This window comes from Emydura macquarii, unplaced genomic scaffold (genome assembly GCF_026122565.2).
Source record: "Emydura macquarii macquarii isolate MOO-44397 ecotype Brisbane River unplaced genomic scaffold, CSIRO-AGI_Emac_v2 contig_1363, whole genome shotgun sequence".
Lineage (NCBI taxonomy): Eukaryota > Metazoa > Chordata > Testudines > Chelidae > Emydura > Emydura macquarii.
This window is the reverse complement of record NW_027131500.1, coordinates 14,371,363-14,380,476: the sequence shown is the minus strand read 5'-3', so window position 1 is coordinate 14,380,476 and position 9,114 is coordinate 14,371,363. Positions and strand designations below refer to the sequence as shown.

At 39.5% G+C, this 9,114-nt stretch overlaps 1 protein-coding gene across 1 annotated transcript; it reads right to left on the bottom strand.

The window, feature by feature from the left end:
• Positions 1-228: 228 nt before the first annotated feature.
• On the bottom strand, positions 229-6,926 carry LOC137155390 (endogenous retrovirus group 3 member 1 Env polyprotein-like). Its single transcript, XM_067551587.1, has 2 exons — positions 6,835-6,926; positions 229-1,859 (listed from the first exon to the last, which is right to left on the bottom strand). The coding sequence occupies exons 1-2, from the start codon at positions 6,924-6,926 to the stop codon at positions 386-388; spliced, it is 1,566 nt and encodes a 521-aa protein (XP_067407688.1). The 3' UTR covers positions 229-385.
• Between the last annotated feature and the right edge of the window lie 2,188 nt (positions 6,927-9,114).

The following is a 9,114-nucleotide window of genomic DNA, read 5'->3' as shown; positions in this document are numbered from 1 at the left end:
TTTAAGCATGCGCCTTTCTACTTTACCTCTTGCCCTTTTCTAATGGATTTCTTTATGTTGACATTTTTTACTTATCAGAAAAGAAAACTCCCCCTCCCTTTTACCCCTGTCTGGTGAAATTCCTGAAGCCAGAATTTATGACTAGATAAGTGCTTCTCCCTTTCTTTGAGAGGGTGAAAAAACTCCCTTTCTTTATCAGAGGGTGAAAGAAAGAAAGACTCCCTTTCTTTAGCAGAGGGTTAACCCATTGTTTCCCTATATTAATTTCCTAATATTGGAGCCATGAATTCCTTTTCTATTACTACAACTATTTTATTTCTTTTAGACTCTTAACTCTTTCAGTCCTCCCTTTTTCTTTTTATCCTAAAATAAAATATGTTGTTTTTCAATTTTTGAATTTACTGATCATTTGCTCTAGCTTTTCATCAATTTCATTTGAAAATACCACTGGGGTGGTGGGTTTTACTGACATTACTAATAAATCAGTAGTATTACTTTTTTTAGTAGTAGGAGTAGTTACCAAAGTCATTCCTTTTATACTTGATACTACCAATCTTTGTATGAGAGGTATTAAGCAAGGAATGAATAATAATCCCCCCAGTGCCAAAATTATTACAAACAATATTTTCTTCCAATCCCCAAAAAGAGATCTAAACCAACCTTCTTCTTCAAAGGCCCCAGTCCATTTTTGTACTGGGACATGAGCAAGTTTGACCATTCTATTTGTAATTTCCTCAATTGCTTTTCCTTGATCATCAATTTGAATGCAGCAGTTGGTCAGATTAAACTTTCCACATACTCCTCCTTCTTGGGCCAACAAATAGTCTAATGCTAGGCGATTTTGATAAATTGCCGTTCGCATCTGAGTGTTTTGTTTGGCCATTAAGTTTAAAGCAATAGCCGTGTCATTTGTTAATAATTCTATTACAGCTTGTAATCGAATGAGCCTGTTTAACAAATATATTGGGGTTCTATATCCATACATACCATCTTCGGCCCAAGTGGCAGGCCCATAATATTGGATTATTCGACTTGGAGGCCACTCATCATCTTTCCAATCTCCTATTTTAAGGTTTGCAGTACCTATGAGGGCCCTTTTTACTCGTGAATTTAGGTCTTTATATACTGGAACACCTAGACAGTTACCTGTTTCTATAGGTAACAAGAAAAAACTTGGTTTTATATATCCTAATGCACAGGACCCCTTCCATTTTGGAGGTAATTTTGCATAAGCAAAAGTTCCACATAACCAATAAATATTTTTCGGGGCCTCCCAAGGGGAAATGGTTTGGGTACCTAACTGAGAAATCCATTTTTCAAACTCAGTCCCAGTAAGATTAATCTGCTGACTTAGCCCATTTGTCCACCATTTAGTGCTACGGATAGTTTCATTGTACTGATAGGCAGATTCACATCTTAGGTGTCCTACGTTTTCTGTAAAAGTTTTTCCCTCTCTAGACCAACAGAGTTTTGCTACTAAATTAGTGGACAATACCCATTTTCCCTCCATTCTGGTAGTCCAAGTTACATTGGCTATAGAATAATTTATTTCTTTAGCTTCCCAAGGCCATTGCTCCCCCATATTGGTTCCTCCACATACATAACAGTTTTTAACTTCTAAGGTTTGTGCCACTTTTTCAGCAAGATTTACAAACATATTCTTAACTACTATTGGGATTGGGATGTCTTTTTCCATTTCCCTATAGTAGGAATGAAAAACAGATCTGACTTCTGTTTCAGGCAGGGGTTGAGCAGTTATATGTATACGAAATGTATTCCCCACAGTCACTATCCCTGAGGTCTGCAACCCAGGGTTTAAAATCGCATTCCAATAGAATAAGAATGAGGGAATGCTGTTTCTGTATCAACCTTAATTCGTAGTTCCATGGAGTTACAGCTACCACTCTGGCAGGTTGACAATCCTCTTTTTCTATGTATGGTTATTTTTCCACTGGGAGACTGATTCTGCCAAGTAGCAGAGGTAATAGACTGTTCATCCCAACAACGGGTTTCACTTAAGCACAGAACCTTGTGATACGACCCATATTGCCGCTCCTTTTCGAGTGAGCCACAATTTTGGAGTGCCTTGCACATGTCAAACTTTAAAAGAACCACTTTTGTCGTGTCTAGGGTTGTTGTATTTTGGACTATTTGTTTGTTATCAGGCGACCTCCACAATGTTACCGTATATTCCATTCTAGGTGTTGTCTTGGGGTTAAAACATTTCTTTTCTTTCTCACAATAGGAATATATGGCACCATTATTTGTACAACTTGTTATTATTCCTGTACATGAATAGAATGTATGATAGATAAGTGTGTGACTTATTCGTGCTCCTTGCTTAGTAATGACAATACATGATTCACAATTTTGATTTCCCTGGCTCTGATTTTTCCCACTCACCCCCTTCAGTAAGGTCAAAAGAAGAATCCACTTTAACACTAGCCAGGTCCACCTCCTGTGTACCCTGACAATTGCCATTGGCATAGTGACAGTCACTATGTATAGCCCCACAATCACAACAATGAGAACAACTACAGCATCCACACAAACAGTCGCAGAATTTACACATGAGGCTTTTTCTTTTGCAAAATTATTTTCAGATCTCCCTTTGGTTTGACAGTCCACTCTTTTTCAGGTTCCTCAGGTGCTGGAACACTTTTAACTCTGGTGTGGTGAGTCCACCCTCTTTCAGCTGTCCGGATGGAGCTTTCAGTGGTTAGTAATACTAGATAAGGCCCCTCCCAAGCTGGTTTCAGGGACTCTTCCTTCCACACCTTCACCAATACCCACTGTCCGGGTGCGAGTTTATGGACTGGAAATTCCAAGGGAGGAGTTTGTGGTATCAAGGCTTCCTGTCGGAGAGAAGACAACTGCGACAGTATCTGTATAACAAAACTTTTTGCAGCCTGGTCTTTGATTAACTGAGTTCCTTTACCTTCTAAAAATTTATACATAGGCATTCCATATAACAACTCAAAAGGAGACAGCCCAATGTCCTGCCTGGGTGCTGTCCTGAGTCTCAGTAAGGCCAAGGGAAGGACCTTGGTCCAGGGTAAATGGGTTTCCAAAATTAGTTTTTTTTAGAGCAATTTTAAGTTTCCTGTTTGCTCTTTCAACTTTACCTGAACTTTGGGGATGCCAGGGAGTATGTAACTTCCATTCTATTCCCAAGGCTTGACTTACTCTCTGGAGTACTTGGCCAGTGAAATGTGTTCCGCGGTCACTGTCCACTGCTTGGATCATTCCAAAACGGGGTATTATTTGTTCCAACAAGATTTTAGACACCGTTCCTGCAGTGGCAGACACGGTAGGGTAGGCCTCGATCCACCCTGTTAGATGATCTACCAATACCAAGCAATACTTCATCCTTCCTGACCGGGGAAATTCTGTAAAATCCACTTGAACAAATTGAAACAGTCTCACTGCCAATTCCCTTCCACCCACAGTGTTCGTTATTTTTCGAGACTGATTTACTTTCTGGCAGGGTATACATCCCATTACTATATGCTTAGCAATGGCATAAATTCCAATAGTGCAATAGCTATTTAAATAGGCTTGCACCATTCCTTTTATCCCCCAATAACTTCCCTCATGTAAATAGGACAACACTTCTCTAGCCAGTCCTTTAGTTAGCCATACTGATTTACTTTCTTCTTTGATCAATTGCATCAGTTTTACTTCCACCCATCCCTGGACTTCTTTAATGGTTAATCCCAGGGATCCAATTAAATCCCTGCCCAACAAATTTACATTTCCTTTTATATACACAAAGTCACACCAAACCTTAGGGCCTCCTTCCTCTTTTATTTGCACTAAAATAGGTTCACAAATTGGGGATTGTATTACATGACCTCCAATTCCCTGCGCCTGTATAGTTCCCTTTCCAATTTTTACTCCCCGGGGTAAATAATTTAGAGTAGACCGTGTAGCCCCAGAATCAACCAGAAAATCCACCTCTTCTCCATACGGACCAACCTTCAGGATTATCAAGGGTTCCTGGAAAGCTGGTCCAGAAAACAAAAACCCCTGACTTCCCTATTCTTCAAACAGCATCAGGTTTCCTATTTCTTCCTCCCCCTTTTGTTTTGGACATTCCCTTTTCCAGTGTCCTTCCTCCTTGCACCAGGCACATTGATTTGGTCCAAGTCTGAACCTGTCCCGGTTAACTACCTGACCTCTCCCTCTTCCTCGGTTCTCATACCCCCCTTCACCCCTTCCTCTCATCCCTCTTCCTTTCATTGGCTGCCTAACCTTTTAAATGATTTGAACCATTAACCTAGCCTTTTGCTTTTGTTTACACTTTTCTCATCCCTCCTTTGACATACCCTTCTGTGCCTCTCTCAATAATTCTTTCAATCCTTTTCCATTTATTTATTTATTTATTTATTTGCAATTCCACCTCACTCCCAATATCCATCACCCCTTCATACTTTGATTTAAACTAAATCATTTATATTTAAGTCACTTTAATCAGGTTTATTTACAGACCATTCCTTTAGGAGAAGGGCCCTTTTTCCCTCAGAATGGCTGCAATGAAACCAAGAATTTACTTTTTTTATATCAATTTTACAACTTTTAACTGTTTCATTTCCTTCAACTTTTTATAGGGTTAATCTTTTACTTTTTTTTTCTACTTTTACTTACAATTTTTGGCAGCAGGCTTATCTTGTTTTACACACACATTTATTTTCAAAACATTAAGTTTGGGTCTTTGGGCTTTATATTTGGGAGATTTTTAATAAGCCCCTTATTTCCTCTGTACTGAGAGGAGTATACTTATGAACATGCTGAGCTGTTTTCCATTTAAAATCAGTGTATTCCTCCCATTGCATGATAGCAGTACTGTGATGTGCAGAGGAGTTACACTCTTTTAGTTTAACCCTTAAAGCACTGTTCTCAGTTTGGAGTTTTTTCAATTTAAATTTATAGTTCAAAATTGCCTTTTTTAAGCTTTTCTTTTATTTTATCAGACCACCACAACAAACTGTCTTTTACACATACCCGTCCATTTATCTTTTACCATAGGTTCCTGAACCTTTACTTTGTCACCCGGCTTCCCAAACTCATTTAAATGTGACAACTATAGTGGTGCAGCCTATTTTTAAGGCTGCAAGAATACTTTGTTAATTGCACAGCGGATTTCTAACGCTTTTGGCTGAGACAGCCACCAAGCCTGATTTTAAGTTTTACACTAGGGAGACAGGCTCCTGCATTGTTGAAATTTACAAGCAGGGGATTCAACAGGCAAGCACTTTTGCTTGCACTGCTGAAACTGACAAAGTTTCCTTGGGTGTGCACCCCCCATATTCACAACAACAATGGCATGCTTACTGTTATCCCCACACAATCTTACACAAAGCAATAAATATTTTTCCAGGTTTCCTAACAGGAAAAATTGGGGTGTCACAGAGAATTCAAGTAGGCACAATAATTTCTTGTTCAAGGAGAGATATAATCACAGGACGTATTCCTTTTGTATGCTGGATATTTCAGGATCCTGTCCTTGTTCAAGAAATACAGCCAAAACAGAATTTTCATTTTCACAAGGTAAACAACAAATTAATCCCATCTGGTAAACAATAAATAGTACAATCAAATTTTACAGAATAAATCTTTCTCAAAGAAACAGATAGTGATTTAGACACCAGATGCAGCATTAATTGGTTTACATTCTTCCTTGATAAGGGAATAGAGAAAACTCCTAAACTTTTAAGGTGGATCTGCTGGCTCCAGTGTCTGGGAAGTGTCTATAAAACATTTTACTGGTTTCCCATCAATAAGACAAGACACATAAAGACCTGATTAATCTATTAACAAAGAGGGTGCATTAATGAAGTTACTATTCCCCAGGCTGTCCTAATAATTTTCAATTTTTCTTTTTTTGGAGTCCTTTAGACTCCTTACCCGGGATTCATGCAATCTTTCTTTAGAGTTCTCACCTTGTCTGCATTTTATCTTTAGCCCCCCTTTCTCCTTCTGGCCATAAACCATGTTGTTCGAACCAGAATTCTTAAGGGCTTAATCCTTACTGTTACAACTCCCCTCCCTTTCTTTGGTGCTGCAATGCACCACACTGCATTAAACTTTGTTCCAATTTTCTTATTTTAGCATACATATTATATACTGCTGTTTTTATTTTGGATTTAACATACCTATTTGCATTTTCTTTTTTTTTTTTTACCACCCTTACTTCCTCCACTCCCCATTATGTTTACCCACTCCCTCCCCCTTTCTCAAAGGTTTTTAAGAGAAATGGAGAGAGAGAGAGAAGGAGAGAGAAACAGAGAAAAAAAAAAAAAAACATCTCTCTCTCTCTCTCCTCTCTCAAGCTGCTTCCTGAAACACTTAAGGTAGCACCTAATTACAAACAGTCTTCAAGATCCTTTTAACACACTTATTATACCACATAAGAGAAGTCTGACTGCCACTCAGTACTTCTTTAGAGAAACCTGCCACTCAGTATTTCTCTCCCTTCCCATGGTAGAGGTCTCTTTAGGAGTCTTATTTTCGTATGTGTAAGTATTTATCACACGCTTCGACCGTCACCGACCAATCTCCTCGCGGAGGTATGGAACTGCGGTTCAGGTCTCCACACTCACTTCGTCCCCTTATGGACGTCTCACACAACACCTCCTTAGACCATCTACCCACTCGACCAACAAGGTAATACTCAAACGACAAACCCTTTTTTGTCTTTCTTACCTTGATCCGTGCACAGAGTTGCCTGGTCTTAGCGCGCTCCTTTTTCCTATGGCCCTCTACGGCCTTTTGTCCTTTACAATTAACCTTTAGGCCCTCTACGGCCTTTTATCCTTTACAATTAGTCTTTACCCGATCCGGTCCTTGTCGGATTCCTGCAGCCGTGACAGAGGCGTCGTCCCCGAGATAAGCCTAGGACTGTTGAACTCAACAGGACGCGTCATCCAAGACTATAGTCGGGCAACCGTCTCTGAAGGCTGGTTTGAATCCCGGACGCCCCCAAAACTGTAAATAATAACTTTGACTAAAAGGGTTTAATAAAGAACATCGGATACAGGTAAAGAGTAACAAAAAGAACTACATTTTATTTTTTAACAGGTTTGCAAAGCTGGGCACAACTCCAGAACAAAAATCTATTCTGTAAGGAGCGCACCCCCCTTTCTTTGTTTAACAGTTTATATTCCCTATCCCGGCCGAGAAAATCCCTCCCTTCGTTCCCCATTGGCTGGGTAATAAAAGGTTTACAACTTTCGCGACCGCCTATTACATACATTTTCTTCCACATACAACATATATAGATCCATGTTCATGCTAATAAGCGAATTTTCTATGCAAGGTGTGTGCTAATATTCTATTACCTTTTTAAGCATGCGCCTTTCTAAAAAACTTTACCTCTTGCTCTCTTCTAATGGTTTTCTTCAAGGTGACATTCTTTCACTTATCAGATAAGAAAACTTTCCCTCCCTTTTACCCCTGTCTGGTGAAATTCCTGAAGCCAGAATTTATGACTAGATAAGTGCTTCCTTCAGCAGAGGGTGAGAGAAAAACTCCCTTTCTTTATCAGAGGGCGAAAAGAAAGACAGACTCCCTTTCTTTAGCAGAGGGTTTACCCATTGTTTCCTAAACTAATTTCCTAATATTGGAACCATGAATTCCTTTTCTATTACTACAACTATTTTATTTCTTTTAGACTCTTAACTCTTATTTGGTTAAAAAAATCTCTTCCATATTACGTTGTACTGCAACTTTTACAAGTGTCCTGAGTTCAAGAGGGAGATATGTGCAATTTCATCTCTGGGAGCCCTTTGGCATTCCTTGTACACCTAAACTCCAACTAAGAATGATCCATGTCAGGTTTGGTTACACAAGGAATTGGGATTTTGGTGGATCTGTAACCACCTTTATCTAACATCAATGTGGCCTAAGATGCATTTTATTAAAACAAGAGGTTAAGCAACTCTGTTTAAATTATCCTAAAAATCTGGACGAAGGAGCAAAAGTGATAACATAATGGTATCCTGACTCATTTTAGTTGTTCCATTTTTGTTCTTTTCAAACTTTCCTGATCCCTAATCACAAGACCATCCCTCCTCCAGTATTTATTGCAAAAATCTCTGTTTATTTAGTTTTAGAAGAGCCTAAGAGGCTACCCTTCTCATCACTGCAGCAGGCTTCTGCCAGAAGAGCAGAAATTACGTTGTGTTAGGTTTTAGTCTCTGGTGCATGCCGATGTGTATTTCTTGTGAAAAGAAGCTTTTCTACAAGCAAGATGTGGGATGGGCAAAGCGCTGAAAGGCCTCTTATGACTAAGGAAATTCCAAAAGCCTGCTAAGTGATTAGGCTAAGGAGTTCATTGGTCTGCTTTTGCAATAATAAAGTATGGTTGGTGGAAGAACAGGAAAAACAGGAAGGAAGGATTGAGAGTTTCTCTCTTGTATAGTAGATATGGATAGAAAATTGCCTTCTTTCTTCATAGAGTTGTCCACTCTCTTCTTTTCTCCCCATCCTGTGAGAGAGGCTTATGTTCCTTTTGGTTCCATTCACGCTGTACAAATAACAAACAACATACTGGGTTGCAATTGGCTCTTCATATGGTTAAAGTACAGGCAGCTCTGTTTTGCAGCATGGCTAGCATCCAGCTGTATGACTGTTGTGATGCTTCTTGGGCTTACACAGGGTTGTGAAGCAGCTCACTATCACCTGCCCTTAGTGTGAGGCCTTCTCTGTGGCTTGCTGTGTTTTTCAGCTCCCCAACCCCATTGGCAACACAAGCATGCCACTCTATGCCTCGCAGACCCTGCTGTCACTTTGCTGGTTAACAATAGGCACAGTCCAGCCCTCAGAGCACCTCCCTGGAATGTCCAGCCCCTGGTCTACTGGATGCTCACCACATCCACCGATTCACTGCTTCCGAAGAAACAGTAGACTCCATCTTACCAGTTCCACCTCATATCACTGCTCCACTTAACTCACAGCACTTAGGTTTGCTTATAGTGAAATCAAGTTTATTTAACATAAGTACAGAGATTCAACTAGTAGCCAGTAGAAGAATTGAAAATGAATGGTTATATATAAAATAATAAACACTTATTCTAGAGCCTAGACTTAATTAACAAGATATCTGATATCTAA

What these genes read in the sequence shown, in the direction of transcription:
- LOC137155390 (XM_067551587.1), bottom strand. Translation starts at nt 6,926, where the DNA reads ATGACGCGTCCTGTTGAGTTCAACAGTCCTAGGCTTATCTCGGGGACG. An exon ending in TCCGACAAGGACCGGATCGG is followed by an intron (nt 1,860 to 6,834) that starts GTAAAGACTAAT and finishes AGGTTGATACAG; the next exon opens with AAACAGCATTCCCTCATTCT.